The sequence below is a fragment of the Rhinoraja longicauda genome, chromosome 3, assembly GCF_053455715.1.
Source record: "Rhinoraja longicauda isolate Sanriku21f chromosome 3, sRhiLon1.1, whole genome shotgun sequence".
NCBI lineage: Eukaryota > Metazoa > Chordata > Chondrichthyes > Rajiformes > Arhynchobatidae > Rhinoraja > Rhinoraja longicauda.
Window position 1 is genome coordinate 74,158,225 of NC_135955.1, and position 24,705 is coordinate 74,182,929.

The following is a 24,705-nucleotide window of genomic DNA, read 5'->3' on the forward strand; positions in this document are numbered from 1 at the left end:
TGAGGAAAGTTTTACCTTAGTACATTCGCACTTCATTTTTCAGAAGCCTACACTTCACAAAGGCTATATGTCACACTTGAAAATCACGCACAATTGTTTTAAGTTCTACAAGATATTTTGTGGTTCAGCATTTTTGAAAAGATGATATATGTTGCAGTCAGTTATCTATTGTTTTTATATTATTTCCTTGAGAACTCTGTAACCATACAAATTTTACAACAATTACCTTTCTGCCCATCGTGTTCATGTCATCCTCGTTTGCAGTCTATAGTCTGCAGTCTATTAGCTGCGCCTAACGGCTGCGGCTCTCTGGCAGTCTGTTTGTCTTTTTTTCTTTTTTTTTGTTTGTCGATGTTGGGATGGTTTTGTTTCTGTTTTTGGCTGTGTATGTGTGGTGGGGGGGGTGGGGTGTTGGTGTGGGGTGTGGGGGTGGGGTGGGGTGGGGCGGGGGAAACCTTTCTTTTATTAGGTCTCTTCCCCGGGGCGCAGCTCGCCCGCGGGGCCTTCCATCGCCGGCGCGGCTCGGCTGCGGGACTTAACATCGCCAGCGCGGCTCGGCCGCGGGACGTTTCGGTGCCCGGCGCGGCTTGGCCGCTGGACTTAACATCGCCAGCGCGGCTCGGCCGCGGGACGTTTCAGTGCCCGGTGCGGCTCGGCCGCTGGACTTAACATCGCCTGGTGCGGCTCGGCCGCGGGACGTTTCAGTGCCCGGTGCGGCTCGGCCGCTGGACTTAACATCGCCCGGTGCGGCTCGGCCGCGGGACGTTTCGGTGCCCGGTGCGGCTCGGCCGCGGGACGTTTCAGTGCCCGGTGCGGCTCGGCCGCGGGACGTTTCGGTGCCTGGTGCGGCTCGGCCGCTGGACTTAACATCGCCCGGTGCGGCCGCGGGACGTTTCGGTGCCGAGGGCGGCTCGGCCGCGGGGCCTTCCATCCCCTTGCGGGGGCTGTGCGTGTCGTTTGCCTCGGTAGGGGTCGAGCAGCCTGTCCGTGGGTGCGGGGGGAAGAGAGGGGAAGTTTTGTTGCCTCCATCACAGTGAGGGGATGTTTGGAGTCACTGTGATGGATGTTTATGTTTGTGTTGGGGTCGGGTGTCCTGTGTTCTTTTCTTTTTTGCTGTGTTTTGTGTGACTGCTGAAATTTCGTTCGGTGTAAAAAGCCAAGTGACAATAAAGTGTTGTTATGTTATGTTATGATCACTTTCAAGAGCTTAAGCAAAATAAATTTTCAATATGTTGAGAATATCTACTTCCACGATTTTGTGAGATCTATCTCCGTCTAGTTCTCTCTGCAAGTGTAAAAAAATCCTTAAATCTCTTCTAATCCTTTTACATGGTAATTTAAATTATGTTCCTTGGTTATTCCTACCAAGAAAGATAGGTTATTTAGTTGTTGGAAACAACTCTATCCCAGTCCTTATAATTAAAATAATTCAACCTGACAATATCCTTGCAAATCTCTGAACCTTCTTAAGTATGATTAGGTCCTTTCAGCAATGTGGTGTGCACATATTCTCTAGCCTTAGGTGCCCGTGCATAGCACCCAAAGCTTGTGCTTTGTTCGGTGTACAGTCCATTGCAGTTCTCAAGCATTTAGTGATAAGAAAAAATGTCATTCTAACTTACTGTTTATGCCCTTGGGAAAAATAAATTCAAGATAAAAGAAAACTTCTTAAGGATAGCGGAGTCAGGGGGTATGGGGAGAAGGCAGGAACGGGGTACTTGAGAATGATCAGCCATGATCACATTGAATGGCGGTGCTGGCTCGAAGGGCCGAATGGCCTCCTCCTGCACCTATTGTTTATTGTTCTATTGTCTATCTGCCCCCACCACTGACCCTGGAAATTTGGGTCCATGGCCCTGCCAAAGCTAACTTTCAAACGAGAAATGCAATAATGTGTATGGTGAAAAACCCCAAAACAAATATAACATAAATATGAGGGGGGAGGGGGGGGGGGGAGTACTAGAATCAGAAAGGTTGAGTTAGAGAACTAACTTCAAAGCAGGAAACCACTAAAACAGAAGATATATCAGAAATAACATATGCCGTGTTTATTTGTCCAAGCAGCGTCCCAACATACAAAGAAAAATAATTGGTTGATTTCTGCACTCAGTATGTTCACTTGCTGCTTGCTGCTGCTGTCTCTTCTCCACCGCGGGGACAACCCACGTCGCTTGTACTAATGGAAATCAACGGTGGGGGCGCACGGAATTTGCTTTCAGCAACATTTGCGATGCACCGCTCAGGTGAAAGTTTACTTTCCACTTTTACATGAAACCAGTTCTTTTTTTACACAGATAAGAAAGCCTCCGCTTTTTGCAAAATGCAACACCGCCTCCCTGCCCCCCCGGCTCCCTCTCTCTACCTGCCAGACACCCGCTATCTAAAAGCCACAAGGCAGAGCGCACGGCTCCATCAGTCATTGCTGCTCGCTGCTCGCTACACCGCAGTTTCTATTTCCTATTGGCATATATAAAACGATCGGGGCGAGGCCATGCATTGAGCGAGCTGCCATTGGCGCCAGGCCATGTCAGTCTTTCGGCACCGTGCTTAGTTCTTTCCCGCTGAGTGGTTGAACTGAGAAAGGGGAGCGGACGATGAAGTGTCTGTCTCCATCTCACAGACAAACCCTTTGCGCCTTACTTATTTCTCAGACTGGATGGGAAGTCGACTGGGCTAATCTCTACATATAAAGAGATAAACAAATATATAAAACAATGCGCCTCCCTCGAAAATGTTGGACCTTATGCACCACCATAAGCATCATTGTGATATGTTTTAAAACAAAGGACATAACGAGATCGGAGCACCACCATACGCAACTGGGGTAATGTGCATTATTCCTATGTTAAATTAAAAAAAGTGGTGAAATTTATTTTCAGGAGTTTGCGAATCGATATTTGGAATAATTTTTATGTGTTGATGTTTAATTATCTCCTGATGAAAAGCAATTAACGTTTGTAATCCACAAGTGATGTTTTTGTTACCTTTTAGAGGTGCCTTGTAAATAGTTGTATGCACATTTTACAGTCTAGTTAGTTTTAGTTTTATTGCATTATTGTGAAGACGTGACTTAAAGGCGTTTTTTTTCCCCACCCAAGTATTGGGATTTAACTGGAAATGTTCGTGGAAGTGGATCGGTGGGAAAGGCAAGTGTGTGATGCCCGACCCCAGATCAACCTACTCCCCATATCCCACCACTCCTTAACCCTCCCCCGACAAACTCGTGTGAAAGAAACGGAGCAGGAATCTGAGAGCGATGCTGAGACACGCTCTGTTGCCGCCTGTTAAAAAACCGAGCTGTGGCTTCTTTTCAGAAACTAAAACCCTCCAAATCACTGCCGTCTTTGTGTTGCGTTGTATTCATTTGCCACCTCGCTCTGCTTTTCTCCAGTAGGTGGGATTCTGCCTGCTCTTCACATGTGCTTTACATGCCCAGTGTTTGGTATGGTACACACACTGGATGGTTGTGATTTAAGTCATCTGTTCGCAGCTCCGAAAACACATTGAACCCAGCACACATTGAAGCAAACCACACCGGTTCTTTGTGCGATCAGTGTGTCTCTTTTAATAGACTTTGGAAGGGCACAGATTGCAACTATTTCCGATTCCCCGGCTGATACTAGTTTGGTATCTTCACCTCGGGGCTTCCATTTGGGAAACTGTCATTACGATGTTAATGTTTGCTAATTCCATAACGGTGGCGGGGTCTGGATTTGTCACCGACGAGTCTGCTTTTTATTTGCCAGTTTTGAGCTGCAAGACATCCCCGACCAAGAGATACCGCGGCTCTATCTTTTTGCAGATTTGGAGGAGACAAAACATTTTTTTTTAAAAGGGCTTTTTATTTTGGTTGCGTGCAAGTCATACAGTCTGGAGATGACACCGAGCTCTCGGACTGTCCTTCATTGGGAGGCGAGGCGAGGCGAAGGGAGGGGAGGGGAGGGGAGGGTGTTGTACCTGTGGTGAAGGCTCAGACTCACCAAGTCACAAGTTTAATCTGTGCTCCGTCGCGTCCGTTTGCAAAGCTAGAAGAGGCATTTGTGTGTGTAAACAGGAAACCCGCCTGTTTGTGCGCGTAGCATCGGCTTAACCATTCGGTCTTTGTGAACACAGGATGGTCAGTTGCTGTTGCACAGTTTCCTGCAACATGCACAATGTACCTTCGGTGCATCACGCAAGCTGCGGTTGATTCATTGTTTCAAGTAATGTCTGTAACATGTCCCCTCCCCTCCCCCTGCGAAACCTAACTCTTTTAGGGATGGAGAAGCGAGTCCTACACGACTGATGGTCAACGCCTCCAGTAAAGTAAATAGGAAGAATCTGCTTCCACGCTTCGAACACTCATTGAAGGGGTGGAAAAACAACGCGCCTCTGGTTATCAAGATCAGGTATAAAGTTTTATTTTTAAAACGATTTCATCCTATCTTATCGATATTGTGCGCCCATACCTTGGGTATGCAAGCAAGGAATTTCACTGTGTCTTGTCACATGTGACAATAAAGTATTCCATTCCATTCCTGGACTATAATTAACACAATAAAGCGATCAAATGTACTCGATATTCAAAAATGTCAGTAACTACTGCGAGTAAAGTAGGGATTTACAACCCACCCACCTGGCCCATCAAGAGTCAGGAGAGAGCTAAGGGTGTTTTATTGTCATATGTTCCGAAACAAACAATGAAACTCTTACTTGCAGCAGCACGACAAACATGTAAACATGCATTCAGGAGAGAGCTAGATAGAGCTCTTAAGGATAGGGGAGTCGGGGGGTATGGGGAGAAGGCAGGAACGGGGTACTGATTGAGAATGATCAGCCATGATCACATTGAATGGCGGTGCTGGCTCGATGGGCCGAATGGCCTCCTCCTGCACCTATTGTCTATTGTCTATAGTACACCATAGTAAACAACAATAGGAAGTTCAGTATATAAAAACAAACATTCAAAATAACAACTCCATGGGTTTTGGGTAAGATTCTCTCTGGCTCTTTAAACTCAGGTAACTGGCATGGAGATGCAACAGCCTCAAGCCCTGGAACCACTGAGAAAAAAACCTCACTCTGTTTTCTCAACTTTGCAGCCATTTGCAATGATCACTGTCCAAAGTAGAAAAATAACCCGAAATAAAGTTATTCTAACCATTTACATCTGAACTGAAATAAAGCATTTGCTGCAACTCATCTATACTTGCTCCTCCTCAAGACACCTGACATTTAGCTGAACATTTTAACTGGCGGGCAGCCCTGATATTATGATCTACATAATCGAGTAATATGAGCACTAATGATAGAAATGTTTAATGAACCATGGGTATTCCTCAGACAATTGTTGATATTAATAGAGTCGTGCCTGCAGAGTTCCTTATTACGTAGCTAAACCTGTGAAGAAGACAGTTTATATAGTCAAAATCTGAAATACGGTAATGTAGTAGCAATTTTAACCATCTATTTGTCAGCTAAATTATGAACATTTACATGCCCAATGTAACATATTTCAGTGTGGACTGCCAGGTAGTAGTTGTGTGAAGAGCAACAATAGAAAATACAGGAGGTCAGGCAGAATCTGTAGCCAAAAGGACAAGGTAATTGCTTCCAATGAAAGGCCATTGACCTGAAACATTAATGAAACCCAAAAAAGTGCTGGAGCAACTCAACGAGCCAGGCAGCATCTATGGAGGGAATGAAAAGGCAATAATTTGGGTCAGGACCCTTATTTAGCCGGAATATCAAAAGGGGAAGAAAGCTGGAAAAGAGGTGGAGGCAAGACAAAGTCTGGCCATTGATAAGTGGATAGAGGCGAGAGTGGTTTGGCAGATGGGTGAACAAAGGCTAGAAATTAAAAGGAGACAAAAGATGCCAGATAAGGAGAGAAGAGGAATAGTGTGTAAAGCCGGTGGGGCAAGGACAGGTGGGTCGAGGGGGTATTTGGGGCAGGTGTGGTTGGGTTGGGCCTGAAGGGGGTTGGGTGGGTTTGAGAGGGGAATGAGGAGGGGAGGGGGGGAGCTCTTTACAGATGTTGATTAGCTATTGTGTGATTCATGCATGTTCCATTTTTACTTCACATTTCTGGCATCTGCAGGTTTTTGATTTTGTTGTAGTGCCAGAAGGTACATTGACTAAATTTAAGCTCAAGAAATATAGGCCACTCTCTGAGCTGCACTAACTCATATTTGCGGCTGTTTATATGCAAAAGATGGTGGATTTTGTTTTTAGTGTTATTACCTTAATGTTATGGTGTATTCCAGTTGCTCTTTGAGGAAGCCATGTGATAAAGTGAACCAGAAGGATTATTGACTTTACGGCTCATATCCTGCAGGAATATTGAATTTGTGACAGAATCTAGAGGCATATTGAATTGGGGACAAGGTACAAGTAATTGGTGTAAATATTATTTTGACACTGAATTGGAGGAAGAATCTACTTCGTTGAGACTGGCAGTGAAATCTGAATATTTGTGTCTGAATAAGAAAATTTAACATCACCTTCTTATCAATTGCAACAAACATTGGCATTACAATGTTAATCTGTTTTTTTATTGTTTAGTTTCTTCTAGGCATAATCGTGTTTAGAACTCATTATTCTCTCCATCCTTCTCCTGACAAAGTATAGGTATATCTTGCTCCTTGGGTACTATACTATTTTTTCAAAAGGCATTTGTAATGGTTGAGACTATAATTAAAGTTGACAAATGATTGATTGTCAGATGGCTCAAGCCTATAAGAAACCCCTGACACAACTTACTAATCAAGAATCTGTCAATCTATACCTTAAAAATCTCTACCTCAACAGCCATCTGCGGCAATGAATTCCACAGATTCACCACCTTCTGACTAAAGAAATTTCACCTCATCTAATTTCTAAAGGTACTCCTTTTATTCTGAGGCTATGGCCTCTAGTCCAAGACTCTCCCACGAGTGGAAACGCCCTCTCCACATTCACTCTATCCAGGCCTTTCACTATTCAATAATTTACAATGAGGTTCCCCCTCATCCTATCTTCCAGCGAGCACAGGCCCAATCCAGCCAAACACTGGTCATCTGTTAACCCAATCATTCCTGGGATCATTCTCGTAAAAATTCCACCATCCCCAAAACCAGTTTAATGGATCTTTGCTGCAGTTTCTCGATGACACATATGTTCTTTTTTAGATATGGAGACAAAGCCTGTAGGAATTAAATTTGCACTCACATTTTTACACACTCCTGTACTTAAATCCTCTTGTAATAAAGTTGAACGCTTCCCTAATTGTATTTCATTTACTCCTCTGACGATTTGCATCCCTAATCATTTGTTGCATCTGCTTCTTGCCATTCAGAGATTTTATGTACAACAACATCCAGATCCATTTGAACATTAATGTTACCTAATCCCCTACCATTTCAGAAGTACTCAGTATTTCTCTTTTGTGCACCAAGGTAAATAGTTTGACATTTTTCCACATTATATTGTATGTGCCATGTTCTTGCTCACATATTCAGTTTGTGTACATTTCCTTGCATACATTTTCACATCCTCCTCCCTTCTGCACACTGTTGTACTTTAGTTTGTATCATCAGCCAACTTGGCAATATGACTTTATGTCCTCTCAGAGAAATCCTCGATACATCTTGTGAGCAGCTTCTGCCTAGGCACTGATCCCCGTGGTGACCCACAGGTCACAGACTGTCAGATTGAGAGGGGAAAAAAAACATTTATTCAGACTCTTTGCTTGCTGTTCAATAATATGTTCTCAATCAATAATACTCCTGACTATATATGCTCTAGCCTTGTTGACGATATTCCAGTTTTGGAGTTTATCGAAAACCTTTTAAAATCCAAGTATTCTGCATCCACTGGTTCCTCTTTAACCATTTTACTGGTCACATCCTCAAAGAACAGTAGATGAATCAAACATGATTTTCCTTTCAGAAATCCAAGTTGACTTTGTTCATTCATATCAGTCTTTTAAAGTTGTGTAGGAAGGAACTGCCAATGCTGGTTTATACTGAAGATAGACAGACACAAGTGCTGGAGTAGCTCAATGGAGCAGGCAGCATCTATGGAGAAAAAGGATGGGTGACCGTTTGGGTCTGAAGAAGGGGTCAGACCCGAAACATCACCCAATCTTTTTAAGTAGTTCTGCTACTATGTACTTCAATCTTGATTCAAGCATTTTTCCATTTTCATATACCTCTTCTTAGACTAGTAACTCCCCTTCTCCTTTCTTCTATCTGAAATAAAGGTGAACCATTTGCTGCCCTCCAACTGACAGGAATACTTCCAGAATCGATAGAATTTTGTAAAATCATATGTAAAGTATTAATTACTTACATCTCTTTTCTCCTCTTTTGAAACTCTGAGATGTAATTATTGGACCTATGGTATTTAGTCTCACAATTGAAACATCATTATGCCATACCCATGGACATGCACTTTCCAAATAGGATTGGAAGGGGGAGCAGAAGAGGTGAAGTACAGTGCGATTGTCGAATGGAATTTTAAAATTTATCCTTGCTTCATTCCAGTCAACTGTATCCAATGTAATAACTAATGTGGATCATACTCACCTGCCTGTATGCATCCATATTGGGCAAGCCATCAACATTTAACTTCTAGTGACTTCTTTGGAAAGTGCACCTGTGTGAATGCCATGCTTTGAAGGGGTCAGGCATAAATGGCAAATTCCTAGCCTCCTGAGTTCAAGATGATGATCACAGCATTGTGCTCAAGCAACAGGATTAATAAGGAGACACAAGAAACTGCAGATGCTGAAATATTGAGCAAAATACAAAGTGATGCAGTAACCTATTGGGTCAGGCAGTATTTGTGGAGGAAATGGACGGGTGATGTTTTGGGTCGGGACCCTTCTTCAGACTGGCAAACAAGATATGAGGATGATAACCAGCCTCAAAAGTTCATCAATTCCACCATGATTCTACTAACATCCACCTACACTAGCAGTAATTTACAGCAGCTAATTAACCTACCAACGTGGAGGGAACTAGAACATTCAGGAGAAACCATACAGTCATAGAGAGAGCATGTAAACTCCACATAGACAGCTCTGAAGGTCACGATCAAACCTGGGTTGCTTAAGTGGTGAGGCTACACCTCCAGCTGCTCCACCACAGTGCTACCTTATCCACCCATTCCACCAGCCTATATACATCCCCTGACGTTTATTACTATTCTCTTCACAGTTTACTCTGTCTCATGTTTTGTGTCATTCATGCATTTGGAAATTACATATCAATGTATAAGACATTGATTTATTTGATGAAAAATTGTGTTTATGGTACTGATCCTGGGAGAATCCCACAGTACACGTGAATTCAGTCCAAAACAGCCTTTCACTAGATATAAATATATAAACTACATCAATTACATTCTCCTTAGCAAGCCTTTTTGTAACTTCATAGAGTGTGGAAACAGGCCCATCGGCCCAACTTGCCCACACCACCCAACATGTCCGATCTACATTAGTCCCACCTGCCTGTATTTGCCCCATATCTCTCTAAACCTATCCTGTCCATGTAACGTGGCCCATCTGGACCTGGTAATTTATTCACTTTGCATTCTGGTAGCCTCTTCAGTGCCTCCTCAGCTGTTTAGCTGTTCAAAAATCTATATTTATCTTCCTTTGTTGAGACTCCAGTAACAAGATATTTTTCATACAATGCACATTTAGCACCTCAGCAGTCTCTTTGCCTCGGGGCTAAAATTTTTTCTTAGTTTCTTGACTTCTCCTGTTGCAACCTTATTCTGTTCAAATACCCACTGAAGCGTTTTAAATACTCTTTTGTGTGACCGGTGGTGACCAGTTATTTCTCACGCTCTCTCTTCCTCTTTTACTTCCTGGCTGAACTTTCTAAAATCAGTCCTGGTCGCGTTTGTTTTAACCATTAGGCATTATCATGTGCGATTTTGTTCTGTTCTCTTTTACTTACTATATTTTTGGTCCAATTTGATTGATAAAAGTATCTTTTTTAATTTCAGTTTTGTTTGTTGAAATATTGTATAGATACTTAAATACATGCTCCAAACACACATGGAAAATCAATAGTTAAATGAAAATCATACAATTCTATAATTTTCACATGGGTTTCTACTCTAACTATTACACTGCATTAAGATGCTTCTACTCCTCATGGCATTAAATTAATTTGCTACATTCAAACTAGAATATTTCTGAAGAAGAGTCTGAAGAAGGGTCTTGACCCGAAACGTCACCCATTCCTTCTCTCCCGAGATGCTGCCTGACCTGCTGAGTTACTCCAGCATTTTGTGAATAAATGGATTTGTACCAGCATCTGCAGTTATTTTCTTATACTAGCATATTTCTTTGCTTTTCAGTTGTGGTTTTGAGCAATACAATTGTTAGATATTGTTTTCTCGACTGCTGAAAAATATGTAGCACATACTACAATAAAATGTTGTATTATGTTCACAACAAAAATAATACTTAAAGGAGGGAATCATGTTAGCCAATTGCACAATGTATGTGACCAAAGCTAGATCACTTATCACTGTGGTTTCATTCTTATTGTATTCAGTTGTGCATTTCTGTTCAGACCTGACATTTTGGAACCAAATGGTTGATGTTTTCTTTCAATTACCCTCTTCTTAAGGAACAATGCTGAGGAAATTCTTGTTGATGGTATTTCCAGTGTCGAAGGCCATTGCAAGACAGGATATATTTTTTTCTCTTTTAAAGTTTCACCTCATAATTGACGGCATTTTGTATCAATGAAAAATTAGGGGAAGTAGTTTACAATAAGCCCATACAAAGAGGAAAGCCTTCATAATATTGTAGTTTATCCTTTCAGTCTGAATCCTTGAGCAAATCGTACTTGCTGTGAAATACGAGTAAAAAACACTTTTGAGATAATGGAATTCAAGTAAATTTAAAAAAATACAAAAAATGATGCTTACACACAATGGTCATGGTATGAAATCCATTTTATTAATTCTGTTCCCTCCAAACTTGAAATCAGATTTTTCACCACCAGAACCACCAATGACAATAGACAATAGACAATAGGTGCAGGAGGAGGCCATTCGGCCCTGCGAGCCAGCACCGCCATTCAATGTGATCATGGCTGATCATTCTCAATCAGTACCCCGTTCCTCCCCATACCCCCTGACTCCGCTATCCTTAAGAGCTCTATCTAGCTCTCTCTTGAATGCATTCAGAGAATTGGCCTCCACTGCCTTCTGAGGCAGAGAATTCCTCAGATTCACAACTCTCTGACTGAAAAAGATTTTCCACATCTCCGTTCTGAATGGCCTACCCCTTATTCTTAAACTGTGGCCCCATGTTCTGGACTCCCCCAACATTGGGAACATGTTTCCTGCCTCTAACATGTCCAACCCCTTAATAACCTTATACGTTTCGATAAGATCCCCTCTCATCCTTCTAAATTCCAGTGTATACAAGCCTAGTCGCTCCAGTCTTTCAACATATGACAGTCCCGCCATTCCGGGAATTAACCTAGTAAACCTACGCTGCACGCCCTAAATAGCAAGAATATCCTTCCTCAAATTTGGAGACCAAAACTGCACACAGTACTCCAGGTGCGGTCTCACTAGGGCCCTGTACAACTGCAGAAGGACCTCTTTGCTCCTATACTCAACTCCTCTTGTTATGAAGGCCAACATTCCATTGGCTTTCTTCACTGCCTGCTGTACCTGCATGCTTCCTTTCAGTGACTGATGCACTAGGACACCCAGATCTCCTTAAACGTCCCCTTTTCCTATCTTGACACCATTCAGATAATAATCTGCCTTCCTATTCTTACCACCAAAGTGGATAACCTCACACTTATCCACATTAAACTGCATCTGCCATGCATCCGCCCACTCACGCAACCTGTCCAAGACACCCTGCAACCTCATAGCATCTTCCTCACAGTTCACACTGCCACCCAGCTTTGTATCATCTGCAAATTTGCTAATGGTACTTTTAATCCCTTCATCCAAGTCATTGATGTATATTGTAAATAGCTGCGGTCCCAGCACCGAGCCTTGCGGTACCTCACTAGCCTGCCATACTGAAAGGGACCTATTTATCCCTACTCTTTGCTTTCTGTCTGTCAACCAATTTTTTATCCATGCGCTCTAATTTTGCCCACCAATCTCCTATGTGGGACCTTGTCGAAGGCTTTCTGAAAGTCGAGGTACACCACATCCACCGGCTTTCCCCTGTAATTTTCCTAGTTACATCCTCAAAAAATTCCAGAAGATTAGTCAAGCATGATTTCCCCTTCGTAAATCCATGCTGACTCGGAACGATCCTGTTACTGCTATCCAAATGTTCCACAATTTTATAATTGACTCCATTATCGTGCACAAATGGACATGTGACAGCTGTGGGTTCCTATAAGAAGGATTCTAAGGGGAGTAAGAGGCAACCGTGGCTGACAAGGGAAGTTAGAGATGGAAGAAAACTAAAAGAAAAGATGTATAACATAGCAAAGAGTAGCGGGAAGCCAGAGGATTGTGCAATTTTCAAAGGACAACAGAAGATAGCAAAAAGGGCAATACGGGCTGAAAAGATGAGGTACGAAGCGAAGCTGGTCAAGAATATAAAGAAGGACAGTAAAAGCTTCTTTAGGTATATTAAGAGAAAAAAATTAGTAAAGACAAATGTGGGTCCCTTGAAGGCAGAAATGGGTGAAATTATCATGGGTAACAAGGAAATGACGGAAGAGTTGAACAGGTACTTCGGATCTGTCTTCACTAATCCCTGGGATGGAGGGACTGTCATATGAGGAAAGATTGGAAAGACTAGGCTTGTATTCACTGGAGTTTAGAAGGATGAGAGGGGATCTTATAGAAACGTATAAAATTATAAAAGGACTAGACAAGCTAGATGCAGGAAAAATGTTCCCAATGTTGGAGTCCAGAACCAGGGGACACAGTCTAAAAATAAAGGGGAGTCCATTTAAAACTGAGGTGGGAAGAAACTTTTTCACCCAGAGAGTTGTGAATTTGTGGAATTCTCTGCCACATAAGGCAGTGGAAGCCAATTCACTGGATGAATTTAAAAGAGAGTTAGATAGAGCTCTCTAGGGGCTAGCGGAATCAAGGGATACGGGAAGAAGGCAGGCACAGGTTACTGATTGTAGATGATCACAATGAATGGCGGTGCTGGCTCAAAGGGCCAAATGTCCTCCTCCTGCACCTATTTTCTATGTTTCTATTTGTGTATTGGCCATTTTGTAACCGAGCCTGATCCCATTCTCAGAAAGAATTTATACAAGATTTATTTCCAGTACATGTCACTGGATTTCAAACAGTTGGAAATCCAGGGTGATTTCTTTAACTCTGTCTTGTTTAGTTCAGCAGTAAAAGGCACAATCACATTGGATCACGATCACGAGCACAATCCATTAGATCAATTAGAAGCAAAATAGGATAAAAACTGAAACAGTACATCCATGTATCATACTATGAAGTACAGTGAAAGAACTTATGTTTCCAGTTTAATCACATCGCTTATGTATACAAAAGTAAACTGTGTATAAGTGGAATTAAAATCATAATTTCACCAATCCCCATAATATATTCATATAGAGGAAACAACGTGAAGACAGGCCTTTCACCCCAACTTGTCCATGCCAACCAAGATGCCCATCTAAGCTAGTCCATGTTTGATCCATATCCCTCTAAACCTTTTCTACTCATGTACCTGTCCAAATGTATTTTAAATGTTGTTAATGTACCTACCTCAACCACTTCCTCTAGAATTTTATTCCATACACCACCAGCGCTTGTGTGAGAAAGTTGCCCATCAATTTCCTATTAAAACTTTCCTCTCTCACCTTAAGCCTCTGCCCTTGAGCACCGTAAGCATCCACCTTGGGGATGCAAAAATCTGAGTATTCATCCAACCTATCACCCTCATGATTTTATACACCTCGAGTAAATCAACACTCAGTCTCCTAAGATGCAAAGAATAAAGTCGTAGCCTGCCCAACCTCTCCCTATTGCGCAGTCCCTTGAATCCTGGAAAAAACATAATCTTCTCTGCTCTCTTTCCAGCTTAATGGCACCTTTCCTATAGCAGCATAACCAAAACTGAACACAATACTCCAAGTGCTGCCTCACCAACGCTTTGTGCAACTGTAACATAATGTCTCGACTTCTATACTCAATGCCTTGGCTGATGAAGCCAGCATGCCAAATGCCCTCTTCATCACCCTATCTACATGTGACACTACTGTCAGGGAACCATGTACTCGGTCATTCTGCTCTACTGCACATCATAGAGCTCTACCATTCTCTGTGAAAGTCTTACATGGGTTTGACTTCCCAAAATGCAACACCTTGCACCTCGCTAAATTAAACTTTGTTTGACATTCCTCAGTCCACTTACCCAGCTGATCAAGATCCCACTGTAATTCATAATAACCTTCTTCACTATCTATGATACCACCTATTTTAGTGTCATCTGGAAACTTACTAACCATGCTTTGTACATTCTCAGCCAATTGTTAATATAAATGACAAATAATAAAGGGCCCAGCACCAATTCCCGAGGTACACCACTAATTACAGGCATTCAAACTGCCCTCTACCATCACCCTCTACTTACCATTAAACCAAATATGTATCTATTCAGCTAGTTCTCCCTGGAGGCCTTGCAATCAAACCTTCCAAACCACCTACCTACCATGCAGAACCCTGTAAAAAAGTTATTGCTGAAGTCCATGTCGACACATCTACCAACGTGCCCACGTCAACCATCTTGGTTACTTCAAAAAACTCAATCAGGTTCATGAAATGTGATCTATGCACAAAACCATGCTGACGGTCCCTAATCAGCGCATCTTTCCACATGCATCTTATTTATCCCTTAGAACCCCCTCCAGTCATTTACCTACCACAGATGTTAGTTAGGCTTGCTGGTCTGTAGTTCCTAGTTTTTTCTTTGCAGCCTTTCAGAAAATAAGGCACCACATTGGCATAACCATGGGACTTAACCCGTGGCTAACAAATATAAAATATATCTCAGCTAGGTTCTCACAATTTCTCCTCCAGCTCTCCATAGTGATCTTGAATATACATGATTATACCCCAGTGATTTATCTATCATTGTTCATTTTAAGATACCCAACAGTTGCTCTACCTCACTGAAGACTATCCCCAAGACACCCCCATTAATCATCAGGTTCCCTTGTCCTCATGTCTTTCTCTGCTGTAAAAACAGAGGAGAAATATTTACTGAGGACCTCGCCCATCTCTTGTGGCTTCACATATAAATGTCCACTTTGCTCTTTGAAGTCATAGAAACATAGAAAATAGGTGCAGGAGTAGGCCATTCGGCCCTTCGAGCCTGCACCGCCATTCAATATGATCATGGCTGATCATCCAGCTCAGTAACCTGTACCTGCCTTCTCTCCATACCCCCTGATCCCTTTAGCAAAAAGGGCCACATCTAACTCCCTCTTAAATATAGCCAATTAACTGGCCTCAACTACCTTCTGTGGCAGGAATTCCACTTGTTCCTTGTTCTCTCTTGAGTTACTGGTTTCCCCCTAAAATAAAATCACTTAGGTTTTCCTTAATCTTCTCTGCCAAAGCTATCTCATGCACTGTTTTTGCCTAACTGATTTCCTTCTTAAGTATATTCCTGTATCTCCTATGCTGTTCCAGGGATTTCAGATGGTTGTGCCTGACCCATACCTCCTTTATCTGCCGAAAGCCTCAATATCTCTCATCATTCAGGGCTTCCTACTCCTGCCAGCCTTGCCTCTCACTGTAACAGGAACATGCAAGCTAGAGTATTGTGTGCAATTTTGGTCTCCTAATTTGAGGAAGGACATTATTGCTATTGAGGGAGTGCAGCATAGGTTCACCAGGTTAATTCCCGGGGTGGCAGGACTGACATATGATGAAAGAATGGGTCGACTGGACTTGTATTCACTGAAATTTAGAAGGATGGGAGGAGATTTTAAAGAAACATATAAAATTCTTAAAGGGTTGGACAGGCTAGATGCAGGAAAAATGTTCCCGATGTTGCTGGAGTCCAGAATCAGGGATCACAGTTTAAGAATAAGGGATAGGCCATTTTGGACAGATGAGGAAAAACTTCTTCAACAGAGTTGTGAATCTGTGGAATTCTCTGCCAAACAAGGCAGTGGAGGCCAATTCATTGGATGTTTTCAAGAGAGAGTTAGATTTAGCTCTTAGGGCTTATGGAATCAAGGGATATGGGGAAAAAGCAGGAACGGCGTACTGATTTTAGATGATCAACCATGATCATGTTGAATGGCGGTGCTGGCTCGAAGGGCCAAATCACCTACTCCTGCACCTATTTTTCTATGTTTCTAAGCCTTGAATTCTTGCTATCTCATGTTTAAAAGTCTCTGTTTATGTCTCTAATATGCGTTTGTTTGTTTTAAAGAAAAACATTCTGGTAAAATCATTATTCTTGTTGAAAGACAAAAAAATTGGATAATACTATAATTTTGTCAATTGGCTATTTTATGGAGGAAATTAGCTTCTCAAATTGCTTAAATTCTGAATGTAAGGTGATACACAAACAAGCTAATGGCAATTTAGAGGTAGAAGGCACACAATTATAAAGACAATGATTTTTGAGTGATACCCACCTCAGGCGGCGGATAAAGTATGTTTTCCTGCTGTAACAGGTCTCTTATGATGTTATTACTTTTGACTCCTTGATTCAACCTGAGACTCTGCCTTTATTTACTTTGAGGATCATTTAGAATTATACTTCAGATCAGAATTATTCTTTTTAGTATTAAAGACATTGAAAAGTTTCATAATTAAAGGAAATAGTGGGGAGCAGAAAATTCAGGAAGCAGCAATAAACATATACCGTAAAAGTACAGGTTCCTTCCCATCAAGTAACATATGGGATTACCGTAATAGCAGTCCTGTGGTTTCCATTCCTTCACATTAGTACTCCGATACTGGCAGGCATATTAAATTCAGAGAAAACTTAATTATGAAAGATTTGAACACAGTGATGTGATGTGAGTTACATGACAATAACGTGGGATGCAAAAACTGTTTTTGAAAAAAAATGAAGAGAAGCTAATAAGTATAAAACAAGCAGGTTGTGTGAAGTGGTGCCATGACCATTCATTCCAACCAGTATTAGCTAACAAGACTAATAAAATAAAGGCGCCAAGGGGCTTTGAGGCAATTAAGAAATAAGTGAAGACGTTGAAGCACGTGCAGCAACAAGAGTGCACAGAATTTTAATATTAGACACATCTTAATGTTTTTGCCTGAGATTTTTAAAGTAATTTTCCATTAATTCAATACCAGATAGCTCATTTGAAATGCAAAGTTTAGCAGTAAATTATTTAATTTAGATTTGTGAACATGTACATTAACATTCTAAGAACGTGACGTAACTAAGGTGCATATTTTTGTGGGTATTATTTCTTTCATTTACTTTCCTGTCTCCTTCTGCATCTCAGTGGCCTGGGGCAGTGACCCATGGCTAATACTGAAGGAAAGAAGAGCACTTTTTAATCCTGCCTTTCATTTTATGTGCAAAATTCAAGGTGACGTCTTTAGTGGGATTATTGAGATTGGACACATGAGACTGGGCGATTGGCACTGATTTTAGCAACAGTTTAATGTGTATGGATGCAACCGCATTGGTGATATTTTCTCACTGAATTTCACAGAGGTTGAAATGGCAAGTGGTATTTGTATTTACTCATTTAAAAATTAGTATCTCTGCACCTTCCATGCATGAATTGTCAAATGTGAAAGTCCCAAATTTACTGATATGCTGGGAAAGGCAAATCTTGTCTGTTGATTCTACTGAAATGCCCTAGTGTTTACACTAAGTAATTGGCACTTGGTGCCTGGTATAGGATTTGTAACATCTTTGGTTTAATTAGAATTTAATCAGGAAGTCAAAGGTAGGGAAGCTACCTTTTTAATTTTTCTCTTTTCTTTATGTGTTTTTACACGTTTCAGCTTTTCTTTTAGGTTTCCATAAAACAAAATATTGACATCATTTTGAAAAGAGATTTTAAATGTTTCTGGTTGTCAGAAACTTTCACAGCCATGCAGAAACTCTGGTTGCTGGCAAGGCTCAGGGGTATTTTGGGTCAGCGCTTCTTCATTGTGTTATTGGAGGCCCTGACATCACTTGTCCATCTTTCTGGTCCCCAGAATATTTCATGCTAACAATACATATGGATCACGTAGGTACAGATATACGGTGGCTATTGGCAGTGATTGCAGGTAATAGTTTATGACAGCATGATTTGGCCAGTTCCATTGAATATGTCTGTAATAGTCTTTCTTATACTTGGGAATGATTTCAGCTCTTTCCATTGTGCCTATCTATACCATGTCATCATTTGGATGCACCAACTATTTTCATGGTCCATGCTAGTAATCTATTCTTGCAAACAATCAGCTCATAGATACAGATATATGTGGGAAAGTCAAATCTGTCAGTTGATTCTGCTAAAATGCCCCAGTGTTTACACTGAGTAATTGGCACTTGGCAATTTCACTCCTCCTCCATTGAGCTAAACCAATTTCTAAAGAGAAGTGAAACAATCTCCCAGGGGAAGTAAAGGGAACACCGAAGAAGCAGACAGTGGAATTTTGTAAAACATTTTGCAAGTATGATGACAGAAATGCAGCAGATATTTTTGATGTGATTTTCTTTAAAACAGGTTTTGAAATGTCACTATAATTCCTGTTGAAGCATTATTGCTTTTTTTGGAAAAGGATGTCAGAAATGACCAAATGTTAAATAATGATATTTACTGAATCATTGCATATGCTATTAATGTAAAAAGTAATTGGTGTCCAAGGAATTTACCAGATTGTCGATAATACTTCAAAATGGCGCAAATTCGAGCATAAAGCTACGACGCGGAATAAACTCCTTAACATTCCAAGAAATGTGCTTTATTTTATGGATCAATTATGATAATGTGTTTTTCATTGAGAGGTGTTTTCACAATGTACAAACTATTGTAAAGAAGAGCAATTCTCGTCTGTATTTTTAGATCTTTCAAGGTCAGGTGGCTCACTTTCACACCACATTTTCAGTCTTGTTTTACTTTCACTGAGTTATACAAAGATAGTTTTTGTGCGACATTACAGCAGAGCTATTTTTGCAATGAAGCAAACTTTTTATTCCTTTTGCTCCAAGTTAGATACACAGAAAAAAGGTGCTGATGTAGGCCCTTCGGCCCTTCGAGCCAGCACCGCCATTCAATGTGATCATGGCTGATCATCCACAATCAGTACCCCGTTTCTGCCTTCCTATATCTCTTGATTCTGCTAGCCCTAAGAGCTCTATCTTTTGAATGCATACAGTGAATCGGCCTTCACTGCCTTCTGAGGCAGAGAATTCCACAAATTCACAGTTCTCTGGATGAATAAGTTTTTCCTCATCTCAGTTCTAAATGGCCTACCCCTTATTCTTAAACTGTGGCCCCTGGTTCTGGACTCCCCCAACATCGGGAACATGTTTCCTGCATCTAGTGTGTCCAATCCCTTAATAATTTTACATGTTTCAATAATATCCCTCTCATCCTTCTAAATTCCGGTGAATACAAGCCCAGTCGCTCCATTCTTTCATTCTATGACAGTCCCCCCATCCCGGGAATTAACCTCGTGAACCTACGCTGCACTCCCTCAATAGCAAGAATGTCCTTCCTCAAAGTTAATTTAGATCCTGTCAGGGGCTGAATTAACTTCTGTAAGAGGTCATGGAGTCATCCGGCATGGACATAGGCCCTAAGGTCCAACTTGCCCATGCCGACCAAGATATCCCATCTACACTAGTCCCACGTCTGCTTTTAGCTCCTATCCATCTAAATCTTTCCTATTCATGTACTTGTCCTAATGTTTTGTAAATGCTGTTATAGTATTTTAAATATTGTTAAAGTAGGTAAATTATAATATATAATAGATAAAATGTTGTTATTGTAGGTAAATTGTATAAGTAAATTGTATTAAAATTAATTTTTTGTTGGCCATTATTCACTCCCTTTTTGAATACTCTATAATTTAGAATCAACTTAAAAAAAAATACTTTGACGGAATAGATCTCATTTATTTCCCCATTTGTGTATTTGTAGAATTCTCTGCCACAGAAGGCAATGGAAGCCAAATCACTGGATGGATTTAAGAGAGAGTTAGATAGAGCTCTAGGGGCTAGTGGAATCAATGGATATGGGGAGAAGGCAGGCACGGGTTATTGATTGTGGACGATCAGCCATGATCACAATAAATGGTGGTGCTGGCTCGAAGGGCCGAATGGCCTCCTCCTGCACCTATTTTCTATGTTTCTATGTGTTCTAAAATAACACTTCTTTGACTTGAATTGTTCTAAAAAAAATCAAAACTGTCTCTATCCAATTTTATAAACCTCTAATGAAGTTCTACACCCACCATGGTTCAGTTGAAACCATTAAAGTTGGCTTGCTCTCTCCACTCCTGTTTATTCAGATCTCTTACCACTGGCCTAGTAACTGCATTTTTTGCATCCAAAATAGTTATTGTTGTGGTGTTCGGAACCCACATGGCCTGACTATTGTACTTTTGCTTTGGCCTCTTTAGCATATAATGATATAAAATAATGTAAATAAATTTCCAGTGATGCTATTTCATCATTCTGTTAAATGAGGCATTTACAAATTTTCATCATGTTGCCTTAATCTGGTAAATGTAGAAAGCATACTTTCTGATTCATTTATAATTTTGACTCTGCGTCACTTCTTCCAATGCAGGAAGGATATTCTTCGATTTTTAGATGCAGAGAAAGACATATCTGTCGTGAAAAGCAGTTTGAAGCCAGGGGATATAATTCATTATGTGCTGGACAGGCGTCGAACCCTCAACATCTCGCACAATTTGCACAATCTTCTTCCGGAAGTGTCACCGATGAAGAACAAGCGATTCAATACTTGTGCGGTTATAGGGAATTCTGGAATTCTTCTGGGAAGTGGATGTGGAAAAGAGATTGATAGTCATGAATTTGTAATAAGGTAGGACCTTCTGAAGATGGATACTAATATTAATATCTATCCAGTTAGCAATAATTTCTTGATTTCTTAAAGCATAGAACTTTGGACTTTTGCCTGCAGATAATTAATTGTGTAAGAGAGGTGAGTTAAAGAGAATCTCTTTATGTAATTTCTATTTTCTCTGAATGTAAAGTACTTTTTTGTAAAATTCTGAGCTATGAGCAGGAATCTTGTAAATTAATTGATAAATGGGAGGGCATTACCTTTTTGGTCTAAATGAATTACAGATCAATGAGACTTGCTACTGCTGGTCTCATTGACTGTGTTGCATATTAAACCCTGACACTAACTCTCTCATTTTGGAGGGAGCTTCAATTCATTTGGCTGTAAATATTGAGGCATGGACAACAATCTTGATAGTAATACAATTTAGAAAGAAATACCAAACATTTTTTGCATGTTTATTTCTTTAAAATGTTTTTTTATAAAATGATTAATGTGAAGTTTTGTACTGTTGAGTATTAAAGGGGAAAAGATTGAAAAGAGATCAGCAGAATGTAAACAATGTCTTAATATTTTGAATTACGAAAAGTAGTCGAGGGAAGTAAATCTTCTCAAAGACTAAGAAGGAGATTTTGGAAACTGTAGAGAAAATCTACAGAGTTGGTGTCACCTAACCGGAGGGAAAGCAGCAGGCATGATATATATAAGTTGTAGGAGCCATTTTGCATTATTTTAGTTTATTATATTACTTTGTATCCTGTTGTACTATTTTTGGGCACTGAGGTTAATACTATGCTTACGTACATGGACTGGGCGGAGCCAGATGAGCCAGAGATCTTCCCGCTCCGACGTAATGCTTCAGTACGTGCAGAGAGCCTGCCGATATAAGGTTGGCAAGAAGGGTTTTTAACTATAAGAGCCTACTAAAATAATAACATTTTGGTGGCCAAAGAAAATATAAGAAGTGCCAACTGGATACAAGGTATGATAGTTTGTATAAGACATGAAAGATACGGTAGGATATTAGATTTTACCAAGTTAATCATTAAGTTAATGGCAAGAGATATGCCAATATGTTTTATTGCAACTTCAAATAAACGACTAACTAACTGAATCGTCGTGGAGATCTCTTTGTTGTTGGTTATTTGCATCAAAAAGATGTCGTTCCACTATGTTTCATCAACGGCAGTTTTGGGGCTTGATAAGAAAGACGAGAAGCTGGCCGTAATATCGTAAAAATCTACCTAAGCTGGAGCGATCAGCTTGAATTTACTCTTCAGAAGCGTTCAGCCAGAACTTGCGTTCGTTAGCGACGAAGTGTGAGAGCTTAACTGACCTGGAGGGATTTATTGCTAAAGTTTCTGAACCGAAGAATAGAACCAGCTATCCTCGGTGACTGAAATATAAATCTGTCTCTAGAGTGATTTGAAAAGTTAATTAGCTCGTAAAGAGTCTGAAGTTGTGTAGCGATTGAAACTAGAGGATTGTTTGTCACTAAAACTTTGAAGATAAGAAATCGATATCTGCGTTAAATTGGTTTATAAGAAACCCTGTTAATTGCAGTAAGCCTTTGTAAAGCTGTTTTCTGTAACTGGTACTGAAAAGTTTGGAATGTGAACCACAAAGAGACGACCTTGAAGAGTGGCTAGTTATGAGTCTTGTTTGGCAATCCATTGAAGATAAGAACACAGCTGCACGTCTTCAAGAAATACAGCATGTCTGTAACTAAATCTGATGTCCAGTCACAACGTGGTGACATAGGAACAAGGCCGAAAGTGGGGGAAAAGGACCACTAAGCTTACATCGAAAGGTCTGAATTTAGCCTACGAAAAACATGAAAAAAAGAAGAAAAGTAACTGGAAACAAACTAACAGGTTAATGGAAAGCACTAAAGAACTAATGGAATCAGCTGAAAAGGTACATGAGGTGCGATTCAACATGATTCAATTTAACCACCTCAAGGACGAAATCAATAAAGAATATGAAGCTTTGAGACTATTACAACCATCTGCAGGAGAACTTGAAAGGCAAGACAAATGGATGCGCCAGGTAAGGGACGCTCTCGATGAATTTGATCGGAAGTTAATGCATGGATGTACTAAGTTGGTCATGGGGCCACACGCGCCAATGTCGAGAGCGCCTTATGCCAGGGTGGTGTAGACGTAGACTCCCATCAGACCTGAAGATAGTGTTTCAAATATCTCAAACTATAAATTGAGCATCAAATCTCGTGCATCTTCGACGCGCTCTGCTCGTAAGGAGGCTGAGGTCAAATGGGCTGTTCTTGCAGGACAAGCTGCGTTCTTGGAACAGAAGCATGAGATTGAGGCACAGCAATTAGAAATGGAAGAAGAACAGAAGAGAAGCCAATTAGAGATGGAAGAGGAGCTTGACAGGAACAGAAGACAATTGGAAGAGATGGAAGAAGAACAGAAGAGAAGACAATTGGCAATAGAGAGCGAATGGAGGAAGAGGAATGATTAATTGAGAAGAGAGAAAGAATGATTGGGACTAGAGATTGAAATGCCAAGAAAAAACTCAGTGAACTTGGTGCTCTGAAATCAAGATGCAGCTCGATAGTATCTGATAGGGGGAGTTCTTATCTGGGCAGGGGAATTGGTCAAAGCCAATTGCCAGCTAAACTGGAACCATCTGCAGCTAGATGCTGGTATGGTCGGGGGCAACAGGATGTTAGACCGAAACAAACAACTTCGAGACCATATGCTAAAGCTAGTGATACGGCACATCGAACTCAACACCCTCCTCAAGAGGCCAGAGCAAGGCATCAGGAACAAAGAGGTGAGCAAGGGCGTGCTCGTATTAAACCCCCTGGACATTATGATGGAGGCCGAGGTAATGTGTATGACATATGGCATAGGCAAAATGAAATCGCCTTTTCTTCTGGCTAAACAAAATCTTTCTTCCACTCTACCACCAATAGACATTCCTGTGTATGATGGTGTCAAGGCATTTGAAAGAGATGTAGGAAGAAAGACGGATTATGACAGTGACCATTATCATTTCCTGGAACAATATACAAAAGGACAAGTGAGAAACTTAGTCAGTAGCTGTCAACATTTACCTTCAGACCAGGGTTATCAGGAGGCAAGGAAGCTGCTTCAAGAGCATTTTGGCAATGAGCAGAAGATTGCCACTGCTTTTATTACCAAGGCATTGGCCTGGCCAGCTTTCAAGCCAGATGACGTGAAAGCATTACAAGAGTTCTCACTATTCCTTAAAGGTTGTTACAATGCAATGGAACAGCTCAACTATATGGATGAAATGAATGCCCCCTCTAATATGAAGACCATCCTTCTAAAACTGCCTTATAAGCTCAGGGAAAGGTGGAGAGATCAGGCATATGTGATTCAGGGAAGCACAAACCGTCCACCTGGATTTCCCGACCTGGTAAACTTCAGAGGTACAAGTGAAGATACTATCAAATCCACTGTAGGGAATATTGAGGAGGCTAAAACAGCAGCAATGGTTAAAGGCCCTACCTTCACTAAGCCAAGAGAAAGGCTGAAAACGGCTAGAATTAGTTTTGCTACGAATACAGAACCTGTCGATGCACAGGCTCAAGAAAACCTGACAACAAAATGAAAGAAAGCTGACGTACCTATCGCCAAGCAGCAGGACCCTTGTCTGTTCTGCAATAGAAGGGGTCACCAGTTGAAGTGTTGGCAGATCAAAAGTTTAGAGTATAAAGAAAGGATGGATTTCTTAAAGGATAAGA

The 24,705-nt window shown here is 41.0% G+C and overlaps 1 protein-coding gene across 1 annotated transcript in view; it reads left to right on the top strand.

The window, feature by feature from the left end:
* Positions 1 to 2,641: 2,641 nt before the first annotated feature.
* The window catches only part of st8sia4 (ST8 alpha-N-acetyl-neuraminide alpha-2,8-sialyltransferase 4), a 64,000-nt gene continuing 41,936 nt past the window's right edge, over positions 2,642 to 24,705 (top strand). The window contains exons 1-3 of the mRNA XM_078396432.1: positions 2,642 to 2,824; positions 4,257 to 4,388; positions 20,730 to 20,987. Of these exons, the coding sequence (XP_078252558.1) occupies positions 2,715 to 2,824; positions 4,257 to 4,388; positions 20,730 to 20,987 (500 nt within the window). The 5' untranslated portion in view covers positions 2,642 to 2,714. The remainder of the gene's footprint in view (positions 2,825 to 4,256; positions 4,389 to 20,729; positions 20,988 to 24,705) is intronic.